The sequence below is a fragment of the Argentina anserina genome, chromosome 3 (genome assembly GCF_933775445.1).
Source record: "Argentina anserina chromosome 3, drPotAnse1.1, whole genome shotgun sequence".
Lineage (NCBI taxonomy): Eukaryota > Viridiplantae > Streptophyta > Magnoliopsida > Rosales > Rosaceae > Argentina > Argentina anserina.
Genome location: NC_065874.1, coordinates 6,233,638 through 6,261,418, shown reverse-complemented (window position 1 = coordinate 6,261,418; position 27,781 = coordinate 6,233,638). Strand labels below are relative to the sequence as shown.

Here is a 27,781-nt window from a genome sequence, read left to right as displayed (position 1 = left end):
AAAGGAGTCACTCAAATCTTCTAGGTTCAGGTTCTTGGAATTTTATGGTGAATAAACCATACAACTGATACAAGATCTCTGAAACAAGGTGGGATTGAAGGAGAATATGTACTTGAGATATTGGGTTTCAGAAGATTGGTTTGGGTGAATTAGATGGCTAATTTGAATTTGGAGGTGGATCAGATGTTTGGATGGAGGTGTTGGTAATCTTGTGGATTCATAGCAATTTAGGGTCGGAGATTTGGGTTGAATTCCCCAAGAAAAACAAAAAAATTGGGACTCAATCGTGAAGGAGAGAGGGAGGGAGATGGTAATCAAGTGCGGACTGAGGGAGAAAAAATTACTATCAGCCCTCAGATGCATTTCATTTAGATCGAAAAGCTATAAGCTTCAAAGGAATGTTCAGTTTTGCCCGCCGGTGACCAAACAAACGGAGTCGTGACAGAAGTAACGTCAAACTTAGAGTTATGTTACTACATTGACCTTTCCATCAGAATTAAGGTATCAACGATTAAATGTTTTCTTTTAGTCATAACCCATGGCTCACAAAACCGAGTACCACAGTGATAAAATGAACACAGCAGCCCCTACACAGCAAAATCGGAGCTAGCTTTAACTATATTAGATGAACTATAACCTATAGCATTGAAGTACAACTAAAATTCACACGAATGCACGCGCCAAATATCTAAAACTACTCATCATTCGGTCATATCAAATCTCATGTTATCTTCATCCAAGGTTGCGACAGCTTTCCTTTTCCTGGAAACAGTATTTTGGTCATCTGTGAACTGAGCAGCTACTCGAGCTCTTAAATCTTCCAGAGTTTCACCTTCCTTTGCTCTCTCCAGAACCTGAATTTCATTGGAATCAGTCATCATAGCTGATTTCTAAAATTTGGAAGAAGAAACTCTCATGTCTATAATAATTTTGATGCCTTACCAGATGGCGACCATACAGATGAGTGCTTGCAAGTGCTTGAATGGCATTTTCTGCCTCTTGCTTTGTGGCAAACTCCACAAATGCAAAGCCTCTATGCTGTCCCAACCGATTTGGTAACCGTAAGCTTTTGATCTGTGACAGGACGAGAAATGTAGCTCAAGTATATGATGACTAGAAGATTTGAAGAGGCATACCAACTAATCAGTAAAGTTGAAATGACGTAAACCAATTATATATAGCCAGATGATCCAGAATTGGATAAGTTTCTCAATCACTTGAAGATTTTTGGTAATTACCTCGCCATATGTACTAAACAACTGTCGAAGCTCTTTCCTTGTAGCCTCAAAGGCTACATTTTTTACAAGTAATTTTGTTGAACTTTTGTCCTTCACAACTTTTTTCAGCACATCATCTTGCTTGGCATGACAATGTTGCAAAATAAGTTGGTGGCCGTCCAAAATTGTTCCCTAGAAGAGAAAAATATTAGGTGAAATGAATTTCCAAATTTCCAAAATATAATGAAGCAAATAATATTAACCAGAGTCTCTTGGCTTCACCTGCAAACCCTTGCAAACCTCTGTGGCTGTCTCCACAGAGTCGAATTCTACAAAACCAAATCCCATTGAAAGATTCTTCCCTTTTTTCATGTGTTTCTTCACCTGCACATAAAGAAACATGATATGAATCATACATATATATCAAGAAAATAGTACTAGTAACATTTCTAGACAGATGGATTATCACCTTGGCGCTTAATATTCTTCCCTCCTTCACTTGTTCAAAATGCTTCTTCAAGCTCTCGTCAGTGGTCTTGAAGTTCAAATTCTTGACATACAAAGTTCGTGACTGGAAGCACAAAATAGTTGAGTATTAGATAGACAGAAGATAAGCAAGATGCACCAGAAAAGGAAAGTGGAGAGAAAAAAACTTAAGTAAGACATGCCAACAATTCCAAAAAAAGAAAGGAGCATGAATGCAAGGTTATACATGAAAAACAATTTTCTGTACCCAGCACCAATTCATAATGGAGAATCATTCGAATTCCAAAATTAAAACTGAAGTTTTTATCACATTATTGTTTGTTAAGCAAAATACCTAAACTAATATATGTCAACCAAAAAAATCAATTACCATATTGAAGATACAAAAATTGGCCGCGTTACAATTTAAAAACTATAATAACGACAATTACGTTCAAAAACCTCTTAATGATTAAACTGCTGGACTTCGCAACTTTATTTGTTGGTGTCATAAGACAAACTCTATTACTGCTTTGTACCATGCACTGCTGTACCTTGTGGTGTGTCACATTTAAGCAATTCCAAGTATCAAATCCCAAAAAACATAATTTATTCTGATATCTCCTTAACAGATTTTCAGTTCTCAATCCAATCCAGAAACATAGACAATTTTCTGGTGTTCTGCACAAGCTCACTCAGATACTGAAAAATATACACATTTATACAAATATGGCAAGGCCTCTCTATGCTGGGTAGCACAAACCACACAGACAAAGCCAGCACAAGCCGGCACTACAAACACTGGAAGAAAGAATAACTTCCAAATATGTACTATTTGTGTCTGTTCAAGTGATAACAAAATGGTGTTGCATGCAAAGGTTTGAGATTTCTGAACACCATATTTAGGAGACAATGTATGAAAACTATAGAAGAGAAGGGAGAAAGCTAAATGAAAGAAAGTGCATAACCTCAACTCTATCAGGATCAAGATCAAGATCATCTGGAGTTCCTCCCACCGGTTGCTTTTGTTCAGCAACAGCAGAATTCTTCTTTTCATTGCTCTCAGCTGTTGGACTTGGACTAAGAACATTGCCAGGAGCCCATTCCAAATACAGAGGAACATCCCTATATCATTAACAATAAATAGGTTATCTTTCTAACGAAATAACCTGTACCATTGCAGCTATAGGTAGCATAAACAGCAAAGAGTGGCCATCAAATATATACCTAGATTTATGGATGGAATTTGCAGTATTTACAGACAGAAGTATTCAGTTATTGGGGAAAAATCAATATACTTCTAATGTCGAATCAGGATCAACACAAGGCTCATTTATAAGCTATAAAGAGCATGAATTGCCACAAAAAAGAACCGAAACTTTCTAAACCAAATTACAAAAGAAATTTCATTTGATAATTTCACTCGAGGGAAGATTCTCCCTTCTACAACATGAAGATACTTTGAAACAAGTATTGAGTTACATTTCCTCAAAGTTTACAGCAATGTTCAGATTATACAGATGTGATAAAAAAAATTCAGGACAGATTTAATATGCAGCATATAACTTTTAAACATGCAGTAAATCCTACTGGACATGTTGTAATCATACGTTTAGCCAGCAAATTAGACAAGGAACAAGGAGAGCTTACTTGTACTTCTTGTACGCCAAACCTTTAAAAGCTGCTCGAGCTCCAGAAGGTTCAAAAAACACAACCTGAAAGATATTTTGAAGCAAAAAATTAAGTACCAATATGATAATTGGTATCATCAATCATTACGTGGCTAGTTCGTAAACAACTTTGCAAAGTTTATCATAGACTTTTTTTTTTTTTTTGAATTTCATGTACCTCTGGATATATAACAATAGATTAAGTCTCATTAGAAAAGACAAAGTATGTATGATTTCAATAATGTCAGAACTAAGTAGGAGATACACCTTAAGCATCACCTTAGCTAATGAAAATCTCATAGAAATAATTTGAAATGAAGAGATTTTGCTGCATACCAAGGCCAATGTCTTAGTCGGAGGCATAATGATTTTATCCAAAGTCCCAAATTTCCCAAACATATTTCCTAGTTCACTATCAGAAGAACCATATGGCAAATTCTTCACTAGTAAAACATGGTTGCTTCTTTTCATATCACCACCTTTCTTGGCAGCAAAATTCTCTAAAGATTCTATATTTACACCAGCATTTGTAAGAGCTTTTTTTGTCTGTGCAATCACTTGTGTCTCTGCTTGAGCAACATGTACGGCGACATCATCAGCTTGAGGGTCAAGAAAATCACTCTTGCTCACCCCAAACTTTCGAGCTAAGTGATCAACAGCCTACATACAGAACAAAGATGAATTAGGAATGATAGCATATATTAGGACGTCATAAAAACAAAGCCAAACACGAACTCAATAGAGCAGGGCTGGATTCACAATAATTAAGCTGTGGCTACCACACTAACACTATTAGGGAGCCAAGCCAAAACAGATAATTATGGTACTTTATCACAGAAACGTATTCAAGAATGACTAGAAAAATGGAGAAACAGGCATCAGTGATGTGACATACTGTCTCAGTGCGTATAAACAAACTATTCCAGGCTCTTGTATCTCCACTAGCTTCTGATGCTTTCCTCTTCTCCTCCCTTTGTTGCTTAAGCGACTTTGAAGCTTGGTTTGCTGAATCATCAGCCCTATAGGGTGCAAGTAGAAAGTCACAATCCATCCCATTAAAATAGAAATGACACCAAAAATTCAGTACAACATGAAGTTTTGAAAGCAAACCAATGGTAAAGGACTACTCTTACCCTGGAGCTGGGTGCTTTTGTTTTGATGGCATAACATGCAAAAGTCTTCCTTGAAAAATTGAACCATCTAATTCTTCCAGTGCCCTTCATAAATAAATAAGATAAAAACACAAATCAACAATGATTTTTGTGTATGATAGTAAGCCACAAAAACACCCTACACTATTACCAATATCAAAAGATTACAATGCAACTAAACCAGTTGTTAGTTTATCAGGACTTGAAACTAAGAAATAACTAAGCCTTGACATGAAACTTGAAGAGATTTAAGTTGCCACAACCCATCCAATGAAAATTAGAACACACACGATGAACCCCCAAAGCACAAAACAGTACCTTTGTGCTGATTCTGGCTGCGAGTAAAGAACATAAGCAATTCCCTTGGACCGATTCAACTCTTTATCTATAACAAGATGAACTTTTGCATCCCCAAATTTGCTAAAATGCTCTTCCAACTCATCCTCTGTTGCTGAAAATGGCAAATTCCTAACAAAAAGCCGACTAGTATCAAGCATTTCATCCTTCTCCTCCTTCGAAACAGATGCAGGATCACTCTGCGCAAGCACTTCTCCATCTTCATCTTCCTGAACACCTTCCTCTCCAGCCTCTTCTTCATCCACCTCAGCCTCTTCGTCTCCTTTCTCCTCCTCCTCCTCATCATCACTCTCACTACTCTCGGAATCCGACCAATCCTTCTTCACTCTACTCTTGAAGTAATCCATATCCGAAACCACATTATCCTTGGCCACATTGTGTGACTCCTCCTTCTCCACATCCTCTGCCTCCTCCTCTACCTCCACATCTGTCGCCGCCGCCGACTTAACCTCCTTCACCTCCCTCATTTGCTCTCTCTTCTTCTCGATTTTCGCATCGACATAAGTATCATTAGACCACAACTTCGACTTACCCCTCGACTGCATCACCTCCAGAAACTCCTTAAGCTTAGGATCATCAATCTCCTCCTCCTCACTCCTCCTCCCTTTTCGGCTTTTCTCCGCCGCCACGGCATTGCCTTCACTCTCCTTCTTCTTCTCCTTCTCCTTCTCCTTAGTATGGCGACTCCACGGCCTCGGAATCTCGGGATCGCCGACCTTCTTAGCGAGCTCGCAGCTAATCCGGTAGGTATCGATGAAAGTCCGATTGAAGTAGTTGATGGCCTCCTGAGCTTGAAGCTCAGAGCGGAACCCTATGAAGGCGAACTGGCGGCTCTTGCCTTCCCTGGTTCTCATGAGCTTGGCGTCGGTGACTTCTCCCTTCTCCGAGAAGATCTCCCGGAGCTTCTTGTCGTCGACGTGCTTCGGTAGATTCTTGACGCAGATTCTCGACCTGGAAAAATAAATTGAGAGAGAGAAGCAAAGAGTATGAATTTCGCGGCGGAGAGGAAAGGAGAGGTGAGAGGAGGAACCGGAACTTACATTGCGGCGGGTCTGCGGTTGTTGAGAGACTGAAAATGAAGCAAAGGCGGCGGCGTTTTTCAGCTTCTGGTGAAGACTGAGCGCGGTTTGTGGTGGTGGCGGTGACTGTGGTTTTTTTCCCCAAAAAATAAAATCAATCCCTTTTTATATAGCAGCTGAAATTATGGGCTTCAGAGGAGTTGGGCGGTTGGGCCCGGCCCAAACCTGATAAAGAGTGTTGGTGTGTGACAGAACACATGCTCATTCCATATTGATTATGTACAATGTTGATTATTTGGTTTCTTACGATTCATTTGAGATGTTGCTGCCGTGTGTAAACTAATAGGATCAAATCTTAAGGGCAAAGAGATCTCTCAACACCTAAAATTGTCTTGGGAATTTCTCACCACCCGTACTTGTTTTGATGTGATACCGATCTTCACACTTGGATTAGTTGGATATGTCAAATACAAGTGCATGAAAGCCTCTTTATTAGTCTGAGTGACACTGTATGAAGATTTATGAGGCGTATTGTCGTGATAATATGTTAAGAATGATTTGATGCAATTTTGAATATTTTATAAGACTAATTGCTCGTGAAACAATTCGGTGTGATGATTATATGTCCGTGAAAAGTCTTTATTAGTCTGAATAACACCTTATGCGGGGTAATGAGGCGTGTTCTCGTGTTAATATGTCAAGGGTAATGTGTGCAATTTTTGAAACTATTCGCTCGTGAAACAATTTAACATGATGGTTTAAATCAAAGGTTAAGATGAAAGAAAAAAACTATACAAACAAATTCCGACCGAATTCATTTGGCAATGATATCTTGAGCATGACGATTGAGAGACGTGTATAACTCACCGATCAAAGTTTTAAACAACCGAACCAGACGTGTAACTGTGTAAGTTTTAGTACATAACATGCCACACAATACGTCAATAGGTCTACCTCTCCGAAGACTTTCTCCCACTTAGCCTTGTGACAATTACAATGATTCATGCCAGTTTTGCGCGTCTTCCCCTCATGACTTGTTAACACCATTTCATCTCCAGCAATAAACAATAGATTTTGAGATTCTTATGGGTGGAGTATTCTGATTTTGAAGGACTCTTAGCTATTACTTTAATCGATTCCAAAGCAAGACAAACATTATTATAACAAGTGATGAATTTTATGCATGAAGGAAGTAACACTCATTTATGGTTTTGGTTGACTTGAATTGAGCTAGTCCTCTTCTGCATAGGCATTTCGACACGATAGAGTGAAAAAGATTGAATGTTATAGTTTAATCCTTCGCAATAAGCAAATGCGAAAACGAATATGATCATGTTCAAGCTATAGTTTAACTGTAATACACTTCAACTCTCATCTCTAATCTCGAATCTAGAGGCCAATTTCAGCTTGGTTATCTGGACCAGCTTCATTTTTTATATAAAGGTGATATTTCTTAAGTCACATGCAGGCTAAATGGAAGGCCTGCTGCTTCTTCTGCCAGCTTTGGTTTGATCCAAGAAAACTGCAAATCTATATCCCTTGGAGGTTTCTCTTCTGAAAATGGTGAAAGTGAAAGGTAGCGATAGTTTCAACACTTGAGAGAGAAAGACAGTGTAGAACAGACAAATCTAGTTTCATTCTTTATCATATCCAGATATATATTGATGGCTCCCATGGAGGTCTTAGTTGGAACCAACAACATTACTAATGTACTGGAGTCAGTTTCTCTTCTAGTTTATAAAGGTTGGTTTCTGCAACATTGCTAAAGGGTTTAGCTAAAAAATGTCAGGATCATCTGGAAGAAGAAAGAGGAAGATAAGATGGAGCAAGCTGTACTCCTATGGATGCTTCAGACCACCCTACACTCTTGATTCTGATCCTGGCCAGCAGCTACTGGGTCAACCCGGTTTTTCGAGGGTCGTTTTCTGTAATGAACCTCAGTTGCACAATACTAAGCCTTTCAAGTATCCCAAGAACTATGTATCCACAACCAAGTACAACATTGTCACTTTTCTTCCCAAAGCGCTTTTCGAGCAATTTCGCAGAGTTGCCAATCTTTATTTCCTTCTAGCAGCAGTTTTGTCCATCACTGATTTGGCTCCTTTTACTCCAACAAGTTTGATTGCTCCTTTGGTGTTTGTTGTGGGGGTTAGCATGATCAAAGAGGCCGTTGAGGATTGGCACCGATTCTTGCAGGTTAGTCATAATATTTACTATATGAATATATGATCAAGAACACCTTTGACTTTCCTGTTCTATCTAATTCTATCAGAACGACTATTTTTCCAGATTTCTATCAATAATTAAATATTGTACTCTTTATTATGATAATGAAGTTCAAAACATACATAATTTTGCAGTATAATGTGTTAGATGTCTGTGCTCAGTGTCTGTATGTGAATAGTATTAAGCAAATTTTAATTGTTTCTACTAGGATTTGAATGTGAATTCAAGAACTGTAATGGCTCATGTTGGAGGTGGATTATTTGTTGAAAAGAAATGGCAAGGACTTTGTGTTGGAGATGTTATAAAAGTTAACAAGAATGAATATTTTCCAAGTGATCTTCTCTTGCTGTCTTCTAGCTTTGAGGATGGCATCTGTTATGTAGAGACCATGAACCTGGACGGCGAAACTAATCTGAAAGTTAAGAGAAGCTTAGAAGCTACACTTGACCTGGCAAAAGATCAAGCATTTAGTGAATTTAAGGCCACAATTCGCTGTGAGGATCCAAATCCTCATCTTTACACCTTTGTGGGGAATATAGAGTTGAACAATGTCACATATCCATTGTGCCCTGCCACACTGCTGCTAAGAGATTCAAAACTCAGAAATACTGATTACATTTATGGGGTTGTGATCTTTAGTGGACCTGACACAAAAGCAGTGAGGAACTCAACAAGATCACCATCCAAGCGTAGTCGGATTGAGAGAAAGATGGATCTTGTCATCTACCTTCTCTTTTCAATGCTTCTTTTGATTTCACTAGTCACTTCAACTGGTTTTGCTGTGTATCTGAACTCAGAGATGGTAAAGTCGTGGTACCTTTCTCTGAAAGTTAATAATCTAGCCTCCAATCAAGCAAAACCTGATCCATTCTTTAACCAATCAAAGCCTGCAGTATCTGGTTTCTTACAATTTGTAAGGGCCCTTATTTTGTATGGCTACTTGATCCCCATTTCCCTCTATGTCTCTATCGAGGTTGTCAAAGTTTTGCAAGCCATGCTCATTAACAAGGATATAGAGTTGTATGATGAAGTTACATGCAAGTCAGTTCAGACCAGAACATCCAACTTGAATGAAGAACTTGGTCAAGTAGAGATGATTCTGACCGATAAAACGGGGACTTTGACATGTAATCAGATGGAATTTAGGAAATGCTCTATTGCTGGAGTTTCATATGGGGGTGACATTAATAAGATCGATTTTGCAGCATCAAAAAGGATGAATGTTGAGGTTGAGTCATATCGTTTTAGTATGGATGAACTTGAAACAGCAAGTCAAAGCTTTGAAATGTTTGAGTTTTCTGTGGCAGATGTTAGCACCGAAAAAGCTTCTCTGGCTGGACAGAAGCACATTCAAAACTCTGGTGCAGAATGCTCGAGAATTTCTAGTCTGGAGGGAGAATCTCCCATCAAAGGTTTCAACTTTAGGGATGATAGGCTGATGAACAGAAAGTGGATGTATAGGTCCAACTTATCTGACGTAACAATGTTCTTTAGAGTCATGGCACTATGTCACACAGGCATACCTGTTGAGGCCGATCAGGCTCATAAACTAAAGTATGAGGCAGAGTCACCAGAAGAAGTATGTTTCCTGATTGCTGCACAAGAGTTTGGATTTCAATTTTCCCAAAGAAGTCAATCCATAATGTATGTCAAGGAGTTCAATCCGTTCTCTGGAAAGGTGGTTGATAGGTAAATCTCATATTATGTTTAAATTTTTAGGCCAATTTCATAGCACTTGTTTGTGGCCAATCATGATGTATATGAATTTGCAGGAAGTACAAACTTCTGAACCTTTTAGAGTTCTGTAGTGCCCGAAAGAGGATGTCAGTTATAGTAAGCAATGAAGATAGTGAGATCTTTCTTTTTTGCAAAGGGGCAGATAAGTATGTAACCTCCTTCAACATTCATAGTTTAATAACTTTCTTTTGATTTTTTCACTGAAGTTTTAAATTGGGAAGCTCTACCTTCTCTTAATTTTTGTATCATGTTTCCATTTTCAGCATTATCTTCGATAGGCTCGCAGACAATGGTAGGTCTTACCAACAGGCTACAACTCTGCACTTGTCAAATTATGCTGAAGATGGATTTCGAACTCTAGCTTTTGCTTATCGGAAACTTGATGCTATCGAGTATGAAAAATGGAACTCAGTATTTACCAAGGCTAAGACCACAATAGGTCCTGAAAGAGAAGAAATACTGACAGAAGCATCTGAAATGATTGAAAAGGATTTAATTCTATTAGGGGTTGCTGCTGTTGAAGACAAGTTACAAAAAGGGGCAAGTTAACTATCTCCCACTGTTTTTATATGCCTGTTGTAGGTAGAAAGACTCTTATCTCATATTCTCATAGTTAATTACATATAATTCAGGTTCCAGAATGCATAGATAAACTTGCACAAGCAGGGATGAAAATATGGCTGCTCACTGGTGACAAGAAAGAAACCGCAATAAATATTGGGTAGAGCTTGCAAAAACTATTTTACTTCCTTAAAATCTAAGACATAATCTTCCCAAAATACTCTATGAAGCTAATGTAGTATTTCTTTTGCAGATTTTCTTGCAGCTTACTTCGGCAGGATATGAAACAGTTTCATCTAATTTTGGGGAAAGAAAGTGCAGCTAGTAATCGACTGAAGGTGGAAATTCTTGTGTTAAGGGCTAAAGCTTATTTATAATTATTTTGTCTGCTCTAATCATTATACTTTTTCCAATTTCAAACATAAATTTCATAGAAGGGAGTTGGAAGTCATATATTTTGTTTTTTCTAGTTTCCAGGAGATGCAGGAAGATATTTTAGACCAACTTGAAGGCTTTCAGAAAATGAAGTCTGAAGAAGGCAACAAAGATGCACCCTTGGCTTTAATAGTAGATGGAAAGGCTCTTGAAATTGCTCTGAGAAGTGATGTGAAGGACAGATTCTTACCGTTGGCCGTTGGTTGTTCTTCTGTTATATGCTGCAGGGTGTCTCCAAAACAAAAGGCTCTGGTAGGTCCATCGTCTGCATTTTAAGAACTTGCATGCATGCAGTCTATTCATGACGAGTACAATGACAGTCCATATTCATAAAATTCATTTCAACTACAAGTAACTCATAAAATGTTGCGTTTCCAGATTACTCGATTGGTTAAGAAGCATACAGGCAAGACAACCTTGGCAATTGGAGATGGGGCAAATGATGTTGGCATGATTCAAGAAGCTGATATTGGAGTAGGAATCAGTGGAATGGAAGGAATGCAGGTGAGCTTTAAACATGATGCCTTGGAATTTCTAGGCAACCAAAACCTTTTTTTTATTCTATTTGTGTCTTGGTTGTATCACCCTTATTTTAAAGATGCTCATGTACTCATTTCCGTTTAAACATTACAAACCTCTACTTCTGAAAATTGTACAGGCAGTCATGGCCAGTGACATCTCATTGCCTCAATTCCGATTCTTGGCTAGATTACTTATAGTCCATGGACACTGGTGTTACAAGAGGATTTCAAAAATGGTAAGTGATTTCAGTGAAGTATAACAATATCTTGACATAGTCCGGAATCTGATACTAAATTAATTCTTTTGTTTCATTTCAGATTCTCTACTTTGTATATAAGAACATTGCATTTGGCCTCACACTGTTCTACTATGAAGTATACACAAGGTTCTCAGGGGAGGTCTTATATGATGACTGGTATATGGCACTATTCAATGTGATTTTGACATCTTTGCCTGTTATATCATTGGGGGTCCTTGAGCAAGATGTTTCATCAGAAGTGTGCCTCAAGGTAAACAAATTAGACAAGTCAGCCTTTTGTTCCATTTAGCTTAGTATAAATCAGTTCCCTAACTGCTTGCCTAGCATAGTATCAAAACTCTATCTGCATATGCTGTGACCATTAATAGTTTGTAAACTAATCAACACATTTCTCCAAGAGTACTTGAGCTTTTGGGGTCGGTGATTGTCATCGACATATAATTTGATGGATATTTTTATTGCCTTAAATGGAACAGTTTCCGGCTCTCTACCAACAGGGCCAAAAGAACATATATTTCACTTGGAGCCGCATCATTGGTTGGATACTCAACGGCATTGTAGCATCTATAGTCATCTTCCTTGCAAACATAGGAACAATTTCTACCTTCGACAAAAATGGTATTGTTGCAGAGAAAGCCTTCAATAAAGATGGCAATGTTGCAGACATCAATCACCTCGGCGCCATGACATACACATGCATAGTCTGGACAGTGAATTGCCAGATAGCCCTCATCATCACCCACTTCACTTGGATCCAACATCTCTTCATATGGGGCAGCATCCTCATCTGGTACATTTTTCTGTTCTTCTACGGTGAGCTACCTCCTGCCATTTCGAATCGAGGCTTTCGTATTCTTACTGAAGCTCTTGGCCCTGCACCCACTTACTGGCTTGTCACATTGCTAGTTGTGGTTGTTGCTCTTCTTCCTTATTTCATCCACATTTCCATCCAAAGGTCGTTTTATCCATTAGATGACCATGTCATACAAGAAATGAAGTATTGCAGGAAAGATATTGGGAATAATAAACTGATATGGGAGAGGGAACAGAACAACTCAGTGGTGATGACCCAGATTGGAATTTCTGCTAGAGTTGATGCAAGGATTCGGAGTATGAAGGAGAACTTGAACCAGAAGAGACAGCTGATATTTAGATCACTAACAAGTAGTCCAATATTTAGGTCGCTGACAAGCAGTCCAATGTAAGTGATCAATATATGTACTTTGTTAATTCTGCTGCCTATACTACATCACTTCGCTCATATTCTATAATTCATTAATTTTTAGTGATCTACCTATAAGTTCCAACAAAGTTGGTCCATGATCAAGTTTGCACTAATCCAATTCTTCCGACAAAGACCTTTGAATCCAATTCTTTTGACGAAGTAGGTCAGTGAAGTTGTCAGTCATCAGTTCACTCAGTGATCCAATTCTTTCCACAAAGACCTATGGATCATTTTCACCTGCAATTTATCCACATAGTGCAGTTTGGCAATCATCCTCAAAATGCAGTTGGCATTCTACATTCATATTAAAAATGCAAACTACAAGTCGTATGTATAGTTAAACATAAAGCAGCTATCCGGCCCCATATATACTAAAACCATTCACACGATACGTTTTGCCCTACATAAAATTCTCTTTAAATGTCCGAAAGTAAAATTTAATTAGTTGAGCATTATGCATCTTTTTCGATGCTCAAACACATTCGCGCTTCGATGCTTCGGAACAAGTAGAGCAAATGAACTCAAGCCCGCCTAGCACGCGCTTAGTGGCCGCCTAGTATCCGTCTAGCCACGCCCAGCACAAACCCAAGTCTCAGAAACAAAAATATATTTGCCACTATACACTTCTACTTCCATCAAATTACAAATTAAGGATCTCCTGAAAACTTTATTAGCAATTAAACCCTCTTCTTTAAAAACGACCGGATTCATCGACCCTAACAGAACAGAAAAATCCCCGACTCCCGCCTCCGTGCATTCTGGAGTACCCAGAATCTAAACTCAGTTAAACCTTGAGGATGGACCCAAATATAGGACCGAACAGGGTTGAACATGTCAGCTGGCTCCGTTCCCTCTCTGAGCCTGAGCTTGTAAGTATTTCCACAACTCAAAACAACCTTAAATTGCTGTTTTATGTTGTTGTTTTTTTATGGGTTCAGATTTAAAGTATACTTCTTGAGGTTAAATTCCAGACCTTTAATGACTTATTGATTCAACACACTTATAATGACAGGATTTGCTGATCAGCTTAAAGAAGCTTGTTCTTCAAAGGGCAAGAATGATGGGAAAAAAAGAACTAGCAGACAAGTTTGACCTCAAGGTGCTTAGAGCTCTTGGTATGTATGTCTGTCTGTCATTCACATTTATTGGGACTTCTTTGTCTGGGAACTAGCTTTGTTGGTGGTTTGCATTGTTCTTGTCTTGAATGAATGAAAAGATACTGTTATGTGTTGGAAGGTTCTAGGTTTTTGGTTGTTTAATGTGGATTTGGAGGGTTGAATCTGTTTGTAACTAATGATGTTATGATTCTGATATTCCATGCAGAAAAAGTAGAGATGTAAAACTAGTACATGAGCTTTTGGACCCCCTTATCTTTTACATGCTAACTTTGACTAAAGACAAACTTTGATAGTTAGGCGCCTAACTATCTTTATCTTCATGATTAGCAACTCAAGAAACTTGTGCCGAATAGTAGTTTGCATAGAGTTTAGTAGTATGGTTAGCAGCAGAAATTGATTAATAGACTTGTTAATAGTGATCTTTTAATACATAAAGATTGATTAATCTCTTTTCTACTAAGACATGCATTTTAGTGGACAATCCTACTTAGAGGGAGGTTGTGAGAATATCAGTATATACTTACTATAAGCTATCATAGGGGGTTTGAAGTTTTATACACCTCTAGAGACTAATTCTGATTCCTCACTAGTGTAACCTCTGTAGTGTAACCCCGTAGAGACCTGCTATTCAAGAAACCAAAAATGGCACTGAATAACTTACAAGTTCAAAACTTGATGGAATTTTACATTTCATCACTAATGTATTTCTACTCAAACAGGCTCCCTTATCGGTATGCACTTTAGTATTAACATCTTTTGCAGAGGTTGACATCACAATCGATCGCTTCCATTTGGCTTTAAGAGTTGTAATTTTGGGCCGTCCATTTTTTTCAAATGATTTTCTCTTACAATGATTATCCTTTGCTCCTTCTGCTATACAGAGAGCAGGGATTGGTTGTGATTAAGAACTCGTTCTTTTGTCTAAGTTTGTTTCTTTCGTGTGGGAGAGTTGGTTGTATGTTACAAACTGAATAGAGTTGGGTTTTTTGGTGAGGTTATTTTTCTAATTTGTAGTTTGGGATGGGCTTACTGTACTGAACCCAAGCTGCTGTTAATAATACTTGTGACCTGATTATGGTGCATCTTCTGACTTGAATCTCCTCATACTGTGCAGCGTTCATTCTGATGACATGTATCAAAAATAAGGTTACGGATTTGTCACTTGTTCCAGGCTTAGAAGACTCTGCTGCATTTATGGAAACGTGCAATCTATTGAAATGTGACCTTATTAATGTTATGAGTCTTGAAGAGATAAAAGCATGCATTGGAATTCATTTGAGAAAGGCAGGAACAAAAAGGTTAGTTGAGCCTTCTAGTAATACTTCTTTGTTTGTAGAGACAATAAGATGCTTGCAGCTTGCAGAATACAGAAGGCTTACCTTCAATAGAATGAGTACCATCAGCTGGCTTGATAATTACCTAATTAGTACCTTCATCTTTTTGTCTCAAATGAGGGAAAAAAATAAGAATAAACAAACGTACCAAGTCTTCCTTTTATGCTCGTTAGCATATATGGTATAGATGATTGAGTTCAAGAATGACATGTTTTGATCTGCCTATTCTTCGACCCTAGCAAAGACCCTAGCAAATCTGTGACTCCTCAAGTACAATGGGATTTCAAACCTGGCAAATCTTTCACCCTACCTCCTCTTAACATTGTAGATTGTTCCTGTAGATATGACATTTGCCTTAAATTTGAGCAAATATATCGTGTGGATTGTTAGTTGTAATATGACACCAATTTCGCCCCACTGAGCCTTCAAATTTTCTTGTTTGCCGCCCCCTCTTCCGATTCATCATCCTACCCCTAATTGGCATATACACAACGTTTTCTATTAATATTTTGTCCAGTGAAAGACAGGCAATGTGTGTTGTAGACTTGTAGATGTGCATCAGATTCATTTTAGCTCCTTAACATTAATTTGATGTATATTATTGATTGATCTTGTTTTTTTTTTTTTGGTTATGTGTAGATTCTGTAACAGTACAGCACTGAATGAAACGACTGTAAGTCAGAAGAAACAAAATTTTGGAACCAATGGAGTATGAAAACAGGTTTTGCAGTACAGAGGAATCCTGACATTTGTTGAGATGTTAAGTTTTAAGTATATAGGTTACAAATATGATTTTGTACAATCCCGGTCATTCACATTTCATTGTGTACGTTTTGTTTGTGAAGACCAAACTATACATCTCTTGCACTTTTTGTGTGATTTTGAAATATATCTTAATGACAGGATCACATTACAAATTCTCTTCCTCTAGCCACTTCCCATTATTTGAGCTTGTTTTGATCAGATAGGACGCTGTTGAGAGGTTTTAATTTTGTGATTCCTAGTTTTGAGTTCATTCAGTTTCAGGGCACTTGTCTCCTTTTCTTTCTGATTTTGTTCAGCATTGTCTATCAATCTGAACCCTATGATGGGGTTGATGGATTCCCAGGAGACAAAAGGAGGAAGGCGATAGTTATTGACGGCATCTATACTTGCAAGTAATGACTGCATCTTCAGATCACATTCTTATAGTGCAGACTTATTATTGGGTCCTGGATCTCAATGGTGTCCTCTGCTGTTATTTCTGCCCCTTGTGCTGTGTCTGGTGTGTGCAAGTGTAGTCACAATGTTAGTACGAACCCATGATGGAATTCATGGGAATCCCAGGGGACAAAAGGTGAAGGTGATGTTCGAACCCAATAACCACAAAATCAACAGCTTTATGAAGACGTGTGTGAAGTCATTTCTCCACTCTATCTATCTTGTGCTGCACTTGGTGACAACTGAGATGAGCATGATTTTTTTGTTGGCCATGCTTTGTTTATTTGTTCATGGCACCGCACACGGCAATAAAGGGTTTTTGGGACCCCTATGTTCAACAAAATTCCTCTACACATTAGGGACATCTTCTTAAACCCCATTTGCAATTCCCACTCCATTGTGGAAGGCAAAGCAGACAATTTTTAGTATGAAGAAAACAATTGATTAGCACTAATCACATGTGTACGTATATACTTTGCTTCAAAGATGAGTGGAGAGCCTCTATTGTGGAATTTCTATTTGGAAGCCAATAATTCTTTTTGGTCCATTATGAAATAGAAAATTTCTCCCAAAGTCAAACTCATCATGCCATTACCAGGATATCTCATGCTTTATTTTGTAATTTCAAAGAAAGAGCATAAATATATTAAAGCGAAGTTATAAAGTATGATTAGACCAGATTAATCATCAGAGATTAGAGATTAAAGATATTTACAACTTGTTAACTGCCCTTTGCATTTTATACTGTGGCGTATAGTTACCGTATACCACGTGTAATGTATTATCTTTTTCCATCATGTACAATGTACCTCAAGTACCAAGTCAAATAAGTAGATTTGTATGCAATAAACTAATGAATATCACATTTATGTTATATCTTTCGTATCTTGTAAGTGTATTTTATGTATTGTTACGTTGTAGTCAAGATATTTGAAGCACTTTATGGATTTGTGAAGACAATATCATATCAAAAGAACTTAAATTATATGCTCAGTAGACTATAAATTTTTATGATTTGACAAGTAATCTTTGTGAGCTAGCTAGAAAAGAATGTGTAAGAGATGAAGACATGCATAAGAATCTTATCGCATGGTAATAATTGTATGTATTCTAGTGTCGGTTTGAGTAAGTGAGTAGTCTCAGCAGATGGTCCCTAATCACTTTAGAGTAGTGGATAACGGGAATTATTAGACGCAAACGATTTGCTTAAGCCTCAAGGGAGACTCACTCTCAATGATGTTATGTTTCAATATAAATTCTTCGACCATGTGATCACTAAACATGGGATGTCTGAACCAGAAAACTCAAATCACCAATGAGAGTTCGAACTTTTTTTTAATTTATCATATCTGATGAACGTATCATATCAATTATCAAACATGGTTTTACATATATAGATCACTAAGGATGAATATGACTGGGTTAAAGGCCTTTAAGTCATTATCATTAGGGTCTTAACTCTAATTACTTAAACAAATTGATGATATCTGAAGGGTCAGTATCATTTGCTGGGATCCTTGCCTCTGTTCATGTCAAGCTCCAGGCAAGATCTTGCATTTGTAATCAAGAGAAATCTTGGTGACATTACAAAGAGAAAAGAAAGGAGCAATTATATCACATCACCATTATACTCTACCCCTCCATTTGGTGATGTAAAGATTTCGTTAAGAGTAGAATGAATTAGTTAATTACGATATTTGGTGCTTTTAAGCCCGAGCTTAATTTGTTGCAACCTGCTGACTGCCGTTGCATATGTGTGAGTTGAATCTACTTTAATTCGTAGAGTTTAATTTAAGAATGTGTTCTAGAAACTTCGTGATATAGCAGAAGTGCATATAAGATGCAGAGATCCTCTCTTAAGAATTTGTACCTTTTATGTTTATTAATTCTTTTTGAGGAATATTACATGCATTATGATGCATATATATAATTGTTCGGACAAGTGGTGGAGTAGAAATTTGAGTTAACTGGTGCACAAATTTTATAATCATTTGATGTAAATTAAATTAAATTTTTTTATATTCTAAATCAAGAACATAAAAAGAAATTTAAATATTGGGCCCATCAAAATTGACAATTTAAAAAAACTTCAACCTTGATTATATATACGAAATTCAACAAAAACTAGAAAAGAATATGATGTCATTGTCAATATTGAAAAACAAATACAGCAAAACCACTTTTTAATTTTGGGAGAAGAAATGCATTGTTGGCTATTGTCAATGATCTAAATATCGCTTATCGGTATCGTATCGGTCGAGGGGTAAAACGATATATCGGAAATATATCGATATATATCGGTTTAATCGGGTTTGCTTATTTTCAATAAAATTTATAAAATTATACTTCAATATGTACCAAATAAACTAAAAAACGGTACTAAGTAAACTAAAGAAAATAAATACTTGATTTTATGACAATTAAAGTACACGAACGACACTTAATAATAAAAATAGGTATTTAAGAATGATTATTTATGTTTGAAATTCATCATATATATTTAAAATATATATAAATTAAAAATATATATGAAAAATGAAAAAAAAATAAGTTTTTCAAAAAACGAGAGGAAAGAAACATTAAAAATTAAAAAAAATTAAAATTTGACCGATATTTAACTGATATATCGGAGTTTGACCGATATATTCAACCGATATAGGTGATATCGTATCGTTTTCTAAATATCACCGATATATCCAATATTTAGAACACTAACAGTTGCACGTGCAAAAACAAAAACAGGAAAGCAGTGCATGCAAGATTCGAACTGTTGACCTTGAGAAAGTTATATAAACATCAAAACTACTACGCCATGCAAACACATATGAGATGTATTAATAAAATATGAAATAAGTACTGGTACACAGAAACCAGTAGGCTCCTGTGTGCCTCCGCCTCTGGTTCGGACAGATGCACTAGATAGATTTCACTAATCTAATATCTAAACCATGTCTGTTTTACGTTTATATGCGAACATATGTACATAACCTTACCTTACTTTGCGAATATTAGACAAGTTAATTAACAGTAAACAGTGCCAGTATGGATAGTAATCATATATATGTTCAGATGGTAAAATCGCTAATTAGATCGGATACATATTCGATTTACTAATTTAATTTATGTAAACATGATTGCTACATAACTAAGTACCGGCCTTCTCGATTATAATTGATGGAACTTTTGTATGTAAAAAAATATATACACAGAAAGCTTTCATGCATGTAAACTGGAATGTTATACCTTTCTGAGGATGATCAATCATTCAACATTGCAACACAAACCATGGAACATATTAGAAGGTCAACATGCACTGATCAATTGCGACATGCCCTCTAAATGAGATACGTAAGTAGGTACACGGAATTAGCATTTCCATTTTATAATAGTAAGACAAAAGAAGTATATATGTGTGTGTTCCCTCTTCGTTGGAGATAATTCGCCCTCTAGGGTTTCAAATGCGATAATGGGAAAGCATGAACCACCATATAGTGGAAGAAGGTGTTTTGGGGACAGAAAGTTGATAAACACTACCAAGTTGGGACTCTCTTGCTTAGAAATTTCATGCCTTTCTGGGTTTGTGAATTTGAAAATTCTTGTTGCCAATTCCCTGCTTTTCTCTACCAACTCAAAGAGAGCAAGTTATAGTCTCCGATCCCTTTTTCTTAACTTCAATGGTTGAATGTGCGTGAATACTTTGTCCCAGATACAAGATCGAGTTGAGATTAATTCCCAAAGTGTCATATGATTACTGTAGGTGATACCTAGCTAGATATCATTAGTTTAATTTGAGCGAATTTCCACCGTTTTGATCAACACCATGCATGCCTAATTAGTTTGTAGTTGGTTCAAATTAAAAAAGTAGGTTTGTTGTTGGTTCTCCATCAGACGAATGATTGATCGATGGATTACCAAACTCACCCGCCGATGGAATTTTTGTTTGGTTGACCCTCGATTGGGCCATCTGCTGTTATATATATATATCAGCCCTTCTTAGTTGCGGAGATCCGCACCAAGATTTTGGTGCGGATTTCCATCTTTTTACTACTTTTTGATCAAATTTTCTCATCTCCACCGTCTAGTATCTAGACAATATTGTGTAGATCATCTATGCAAAATTTCAGCCAATTTGGTAATCGTTAAGGCCCTCAAAATTGCGTTTTTCTGTTAAAAATATGAACGGTAACGGTTCAACAGAATTCAGTCCGTCCATTTGTTATTCGATTTTGGGGGCCTTAAGGATTACCAAATTGGCTAAAAATTTGAAGAGATGATCTACACAATATTATCTAGTTACTAGACGGTGGAGATGAGAAAATTCGATCAAAAAATAGTAAAAAGATGGAAATCCGCATCAAAATCATTGGTGCGGACCTCCGCATTTGAGAAAAAAAATATATATATATATATATATACACACGTACCACTTCGGCATATAGTCTTTTTTGTTTTTGAATACTCCTACTAATTAATCTAGTCTATATATTACAACTCTATCTCTACAAGTCTGATGCTAAAGATTAGAAAAAAATATTATCAAGATTTTCAACGCAGCTTTTGGAAAATAGTTGGACAAACAAACTAATGCCGTACGAATTTCATTTTCAAGTTAGAATCATATAACCGGTCTCATCATTAGTGGCACGCATTTCTATTACTTGTGTGTAAAACACATCATTTTTCACACACACAGGAAAAGGGCTGGAGCTAGCTATGATAGGTTTTCATAATGAAAGATTAGAGACAACAGCATTAGTAATCATCATCGAGATCAAGTGATTAACATCGATCTCAGTCCATGGAAAATTTTGAGGTATATTATGGAAGCTTATTACTAAGCAGAATGATGATTTGCATCTAATCAATTCAGGTGTATAACTAGCAATAAACAGGAGTAGTGCTTAAGTAAATTATATCTGTTCTTCCATTCTGCTGTAACTCCTGTAAGTAATTTAACTAGAAATGGATTCACTTCAGCTCTTATTTCAACATCAAATGTAAAGAGCAAGGACATTTTGACTGATACCAAAGTGTACAGAGAAAACTACAGATCAAATTTAATTTTTAAAACAAACCCTATACGTATTGAACCACAAAAGCGTATCTATATGTCGCCCACAAATTCCTGCGATGATTCGAGGTTGTTTTATTTCACTACTTTTAGTATAGTGGAGCTCTAATCAGTGTTGCTCAAACATAATCATACACCAACTGCCTGTAGACCCCGTAGTTGACTGGACAATTTTCATTACTAAAGCCATAACCTCGAAGATTTTGGCATTCATGAACATACGCCTCAGAACCAATCGACCATTAGTTAGATCGTTTTCTGGGACCATTGGATCCCCTATATGGTCAGTTAGCCATTATGTGTGCATATATTTAAATTTTGTTAATGCTATTCCTTTTTGTATCTGTTTTGTTGGTGGAAGTTGATTTTGGGTTGTGCATAAAGGCGGAAGATTTTGTTAATCAAGCAATGTTGGTTATATATATTCTCTAAAAATGATATGTATGCATGGCTTATTACTTTTATTTTTTTTAATAAAGGAACTAGTTGGGTTGCCTTAATATTAGTTTCCTTTAATTTTCCTTCTCAAAAGTGTGTAAACCCTAATATTGTTAATTACTGATCGAAAATTAACCCTAACCGAGTTGTCTAGCTAGCTTATATTGCCTCTATATTCTTGTGAAATTGACTTTCACCATCACAGACATGCCTCATCTCTTGGTCAGGTTAGTTTCAAAGAGATAAATTTGATCACCGGCTGCCATGCCATATATATATATATATATATATATATATATATCTTATTTATCAAAATGCATCCACTGATAGTATCATTTTAACGATTACAATTTGTTGAAATATAAAAATTCAACAAATTAAAAAATGTGATGATAAAACCTAACATTTTCTTTGTTATTTAATATAAAAATATAGAGCATAGGCACAGTTAACAATACCGACAATGTGAATGAAATCGATCGGCAGTTGGGGGTGATCTTAGCCAAGTTAGTAACACTGTAACACTATAATTAATTTCGACAAATATTCTTTTTTTCGACAAATATTCTTAATGTGAAGAAAAATGATATATATATATATATATATATATATATATACACACACACATGCATGAAACAAGAGGCTCGGTAGCTGCCGACAGTTTGCAATGCAATTTGGTATCTATCGATCTAGTTCATAATTTGTTCGACTCGATCGATCCTTTCATAGATAGAGTTATTGTATGTAGTCCTGATCAGTCTAACAACTACTTACTGAAAATTAAAATGAGTTGGGACGTGGTGCATGCTCTCATAACCATATATGATATATCATTCAATACAATAAGAACATGTCCATGTGCTGCCGCCGCACCATCCATGTTACCTTGCTAGCTAGATATTTAACTTACCTATGCAATTCTTCTGGGTTAAAATCTGAAGAATATGCATGCATCCACAGACGCTGGGTTAGATGTGTATAAAACTTGTGATTCATGGTGATCTTTAATCACTGGTCAATTAAGATACATAGTAATTGATCGATATCGATATAAATGGTTATATGACTTAAATCACAAAGACGGTATCTGTTATAACATGTCGATCGACTCTTGCACCTTGATTACCAAACTGCTACCTGAACTATATAATCAAATAGATCCATGTTAGTATTTTACTTAATTTACCTAGCTTGTGCAGTTCTGCTATATATTTCTTCTTCGATCATTGTGGATGATGGATGGATGGATAATTGGATATGAGTACGTGGTACACTGGTAGTATAGTACGTCGAGTATTAGCGAAACTGCTCGATCGTTCATGCATGACCCAGTTTGGATATATAAACAGTAAACTATATAAAATATGTAAGGAACACCTAACATGAGAATCTGACAAAGAAATGCAGAGAGATACAACACTACACGCGCGTACTAGCTAGAAGTAATACCGGTGATATATGATCATAACCAATTTGGACTACTTGGAAGTTGGAACTAGTTGCCTCCTAATTTGAAAGTACCTAACTGATACCTAACTAACATTTTATTTAAAAACTGTGTTATGTTCATACTTTAACTAGATCAATATGTATACGCAATGTTTTTAATGTTTATATTCGATCTCACTTGCCTATTCTTCAATAGGAAATCAGCAAAATGCTTGCCAACTTTTATTTTTTCATGATAATGACTTTTAATTAATTAGCACACGCATGTTGTTATCATAAAATTTGGAGTGGCAGTGTGGCACACATGCCAGGCATCTTGCATTATGCCAAGGAACAAATTAAGTGGATTTTTTTTTATAACTTATGCGCTACGATTAGTATTGAAATGATGATTTAAACTAATGCATTATGCTTAGGCATCCCATTACAAATGAAAATTCGGGAGCACTTTGATTTTCATCACCAAGTCCACGTAAATAGACTTTACTCTAAAGATTGACTATCTTGGTTAATTATATATATCCGAACCCTGAATCTATTATTCATTCTCAAGTACAAGCTAGCAGTTCTATAAGATGTCTAAGAAAAACGAGATTATTACCAACAAATTAAACAGTTAAACAGAAGACCACCATATAAACGAATTAAAGGAATTGACCTATATAGCCATATATACAATATATTGTATTGTACATGGATGCTCCACAAGTTAACTACATAATTAAGTGGATGCATCAAATCAGTTTTACTTTGTTGTAGATCCCACCAAGTGATTAGCAAAGGTGGTTAACATATAACCCGCCCGTTAATTTAGAATTTGCCAAAATTTTCTTTTTACTTTTTGGGATTTTGGGATCAAAGTCATGTAGTCCTCCAACTTTTTAGAGAAAAGTGCATGCCGAGTAATTTCCATTTTTAACTTTGGAAAACCACATAAATCTCTTACTAGAAAAAGGACTTCAGAATACTGGATTTTCCAGTGTAAATAGTCCTACCTACCCATCCTGCTAGCTCTATGCAGGTCTTCTCATATTTTTATAAAGAAACCAAGTCTAATCTATAAAGAAATTGTGGTACTGCATTACTTCTTTTAAATTGTTTGCGCTAGCTCATTTTCTAGCTCCCGATGGTATATTCCAAATTTGAATTGGTCTCATACAAGTCAAGAAGTCCATAAGTTCACACTCTCATCAACTGGTTTCTGGTTTTCGGTGTTCCAGTTATCTAAATAGCCGCGCGTGCTGCAGCCTGCAGATAAAGATACACTGACTTATATGCATTGGATCCTCACCTGTAAGATATACAGAGAATGAAGCTTTTCTAACTATGACTATACGGCTAGTTGAGGACCAAATGACAATGTTATCGAGGACTAGTTGAGAATCAAACGATCATATTATCGAGGCCTAGTTGATGACTAAAGACTTAATTATTAATTTGACATATTTTTTGATATATTTTTTCATTTCAACCGTTTAGATTTTAGATCTATATAAGTAGATTAATTATACAAATTTGTAGCTAATATGGTAATGATTAAGGTATTAAAGTTGATCAAATTAGTGAACGGACAAAAATTGTCAAATATGAACCGTTCAAGTTCATAATGAGTAAATTACATTTATGAATATCTTAACGATTTTCAAATTGAATAAAAATTTACAAGGAAAATCTACTCATATATATCTACAAACTAAACGGTTGAGATCTGAATATAAGAACGAAAAATTGATGAATCTTCTTAACCCTCAACTACTTCTTAACAAAATAGTTCTCATTGGAAAAACTCTCGTATAAATAAACATAATTCAATTATTTCTTCGATGCCTGTATGTATATTACGATTGAGATTAGTGTGCTAGTACTATTGATCATTGACATTTGCGCAGATCTCAACGGCACAAAATGAGCCAATATCACAGTACGAAAAGCATATGCATATAAAACTTCATGATTACTTAGTATACTATTACATATAATTAGTTATTATCTTATCTACATGACTTATGAGTTATGAGCATGAGGAGGGAAAAAAATAAGTTGAGAAAATTAAATGGGCGCCAAATAAATTTGTCAGGTCAGGATTTATTTTGTCGACCAAAATCTTAAAGGGTTTCCTTGTAGGACCGAACCCCACCTCAGACTTGTTATATATAAAATGCCTCACTCCCCACCCTCCTCTCATCTTTTTCTATTCCAGTCTTTCACTGTCTATGATCTTCTTCTCTGCTCTGCCTTTTCTTTCTTCTTCTCCCTTAACAATTAGCTAGCCTCCTTGAGCTTCGTTATAGGCAGCATGAAGGAGAATGGTTGCAGTAGGAAACAGGGTGCAGCGTCACCATGCGCAGCTTGCAAGCTACTGAGGAGGAGGTGCGCGCAGGACTGTGTTTTCGCTCCTTACTTTCCTGCAGATGAGCCCCAGAAGTTCGCTAATGTTCACAAGGTCTTTGGTGCCAGTAATGTCAACAAAATGTTGCAGGTATTTCGTCGAACCATTATCATTTCGTTATGAAAACAACTGTATACTAAAATCTACATCAACAATTGTATCTTTGAAGTTAATTTCCGAAACCCTTTTGGCTAAACTCATGAGAGAGAGATTTGAGAGTGATCTCTAGGTCTTTGAATCTGACAAAGAGTAATAAAGTCGATATTTGTGAGATATGACAGAACACAATGGCTGGGGCCTGGGGCACCAAGTCTCCTAGCTTCTTTTTCAATATCTACTGAGAAAAAAGAAAATATGTTTTGTATTTTCTTCCAAAGGCTTTTTACCTCATCACGTGAAGCTGTTTCTTCCATCCTTAGTTTTTTTATTCCGTATAAGCTAGAAATACTGTATGTTGGAAATAGAAAGTACGTATTATATTTGGACAGTGGACACTCTTCTTTGATTTGGACATATCAGGTGTGATAAAAAAAGAAAGATACCAAACTCCAGTACCATCCAAAAAAATGATTTTCTTTCTAGGGTCAGGAAGTAAGGGTAAGGCAATGATACCTCATAGAGAGGAATGACCTTATTTGGGACCATGAGTAATTCTGTTCAGGCAGATAAGCATGCATATACATAAATAATGACGCGTGATTAAGCTTCCGTAAAGATCATCACAGAGTGATGTAACCATTACATCAACCCTACGTAGCTCGTCGGAGATTAGTTCCGTCGATTAATCTGTTATACACAATGAGAGAGATAAATCAAGGTTACGGTTCTGAGTCCAAGTACATTGTGACATTTTCAGGAGCTACCGGAGCACCAGAGAGGAGATGCGGTGAGCAGCATGGTGTATGAAGCAAATGCAAGGGTTAGGGACCCGGTTTACGGTTGCGTAGGGGCCATATCATCTCTACAACAACAGATTGATGTACTTCAAACCCAGCTGGCTCTGGCTCAAGCTGAGGTGGTGCACCTTAGGGTTAGGCAGACCGCCTCCATCTCCAACAATGGGCTGAGCCCCTCAAGCCCAAGTAATAGCGGCTCGCCGTCGTCGAGGTTCATTGGTTCACAGGCTCGGCCCATTTTCGACATGGATATGATGATGGACCATAGCAGCTTGGACTCTCCCATGTGGTGCTGATCGAGCTTAATTACTACACAAGGAACGCTAATTATCGTTCACTCTAGTATATTCTAGAGTAATTGATCCTGCTTAATTTTGCTTATGTACCATTAGTTCCTTACTACACACGGAGTAAAGTCTAGTGACGGTGAAAGCGGAGGCGGCGGAGACAGTGACGGTACTGACTAAGGTGATTCGCCCGGTTTCTACGAGTTGCTAGATTGTAAATATAGTTTTAACTTTTCATATATTGGGTAATCATATATTGGCTTGTGGGACTTATTTTCATTATGAAGTAAGTGACTTTATGACTTTGGTATTGTAATTTGCTTCGAGTGGTTGATGACTTTGAACACACCAACATTTTTAGATGGGTTCGGAAGTAGAGTTGGGCACAGTATTTGAAAGAGGAAAGGGGATAGTGTACGTTGAGATGAGAGCCATGACTCTAATCTCTTATTGTGGTCTCAATGTTTGAATGTTTTCCGGTTCGCTACTTATGAAACAAGATGTTCTTTGTGAATTGCATGTTTTTGATTGATGGGATGTTTTACGGTGCCGACTAGCATTTTTGTTTCTCACATCCAACGATCCATGTGCATGATATATATAGATAAATAGATGGTATAAGGAAGAAGAAGAAGATCGAAGAGGAGAACGTTGCAAACTTAGGCAGTATAAGCGTTGCAACTTATATGGCCTGATAGTGTACATTGTATCCTTTAATTTGTTGTTGGCTTTGATATGATTGGTTTCTGCAGTCC

General features: G+C 36.7%; 4 protein-coding genes across 4 annotated transcripts; 3 read left to right on the top strand and 1 right to left on the bottom strand.

The window, feature by feature from the left end:
- Window positions 1-488: 488 nt before the first annotated feature.
- LOC126786376 (multiple RNA-binding domain-containing protein 1) lies at window positions 489-6,011 on the bottom strand. The gene is made up of 12 exons (XM_050512182.1): window positions 5,901-6,011; window positions 4,822-5,811; window positions 4,486-4,569; window positions 4,248-4,371; window positions 3,689-4,012; window positions 3,333-3,397; window positions 2,651-2,807; window positions 1,687-1,788; window positions 1,500-1,601; window positions 1,239-1,409; window positions 943-1,074; window positions 489-854 (listed from the first exon to the last, which is right to left on the bottom strand). Coding segments are annotated over exons 1-12 (2,406 nt in total). The 5' UTR covers window positions 5,903-6,011; the 3' UTR covers window positions 489-701.
- A 1,613-nt stretch (window positions 6,012-7,624) lies between these two features.
- On the top strand, window positions 7,625-12,857 carry LOC126788354 (probable phospholipid-transporting ATPase 5). Its single transcript, XM_050514327.1, has 11 exons — window positions 7,625-8,075; window positions 8,314-9,794; window positions 9,878-9,988; window positions 10,106-10,382; window positions 10,475-10,563; window positions 10,657-10,741; window positions 10,881-11,090; window positions 11,217-11,342; window positions 11,497-11,595; window positions 11,678-11,869; window positions 12,096-12,857. Exons 1-11 carry the CDS (start codon window positions 7,662-7,664, stop codon window positions 12,822-12,824), a joined length of 3,813 nt encoding a protein of 1,270 aa, XP_050370284.1. The 5' UTR covers window positions 7,625-7,661; the 3' UTR covers window positions 12,825-12,857.
- Window positions 12,858-13,572: 715 nt separating this feature from the next.
- On the top strand, window positions 13,573-16,275 carry LOC126788693 (uncharacterized). Its single transcript, XM_050514708.1, has 4 exons — window positions 13,573-13,713; window positions 13,857-13,959; window positions 15,077-15,260; window positions 15,936-16,275. The coding sequence occupies exons 1-4, from the start codon at window positions 13,642-13,644 to the stop codon at window positions 16,009-16,011; spliced, it is 435 nt and encodes a 144-aa protein (XP_050370665.1). The 5' UTR covers window positions 13,573-13,641; the 3' UTR covers window positions 16,012-16,275.
- Window positions 16,276-25,676: 9,401 nt separating this feature from the next.
- LOC126789592 (LOB domain-containing protein 4) lies at window positions 25,677-27,399 on the top strand. The gene is made up of 2 exons (XM_050515790.1): window positions 25,677-25,933; window positions 26,700-27,399. Exons 1-2 carry the CDS (start codon window positions 25,751-25,753, stop codon window positions 27,033-27,035), a joined length of 519 nt encoding a protein of 172 aa, XP_050371747.1. The 5' UTR covers window positions 25,677-25,750; the 3' UTR covers window positions 27,036-27,399.
- Window positions 27,400-27,781: the final 382 nt, after the last annotated feature.

Bases quoted from the DNA above. Each gene is read 5' to 3' on its own strand.
- LOC126789592 (XM_050515790.1), top strand. From the start codon at position 25,751: ATGAAGGAGAATGGTTGCAGTAGGAAACAGGGTGCAGCGTCACCATGC. The intron at 25,934-26,699 runs GTATTTCGTCGA...TGACATTTTCAG, and splicing joins ATGTCAACAAAATGTTGCAG to GAGCTACCGGAGCACCAGAG.
- LOC126788693 (XM_050514708.1), top strand. From the start codon at position 13,642: ATGGACCCAAATATAGGACCGAACAGGGTTGAACATGTCAGCTGGCTC. The intron at 13,714-13,856 runs GTAAGTATTTCC...TTATAATGACAG, and splicing joins CCCTCTCTGAGCCTGAGCTT to GATTTGCTGATCAGCTTAAA. The intron at 13,960-15,076 runs GTATGTATGTCT...CATACTGTGCAG, and splicing joins CAAGGTGCTTAGAGCTCTTG to CGTTCATTCTGATGACATGT.
- LOC126788354 (XM_050514327.1), top strand. From the start codon at position 7,662: ATGTCAGGATCATCTGGAAGAAGAAAGAGGAAGATAAGATGGAGCAAG. The intron at 9,989-10,105 runs GTATGTAACCTC...TTCCATTTTCAG, and splicing joins TTTTGCAAAGGGGCAGATAA to CATTATCTTCGATAGGCTCG. The intron at 11,091-11,216 runs GTAGGTCCATCG...TTGCGTTTCCAG, and splicing joins CTCCAAAACAAAAGGCTCTG to ATTACTCGATTGGTTAAGAA.
- LOC126786376 (XM_050512182.1), bottom strand. The intron at 4,372-4,485 runs GTAAGAGTAGTC...TGCACCCTATAG, and splicing joins CAAAAGCACCCAGCTCCAGG to GGCTGATGATTCAGCAAACC. The intron at 1,789-2,650 runs GTTATGCACTTT...TTGTGCTTCCAG, and splicing joins TTGATCCTGATAGAGTTGAG to TCACGAACTTTGTATGTCAA.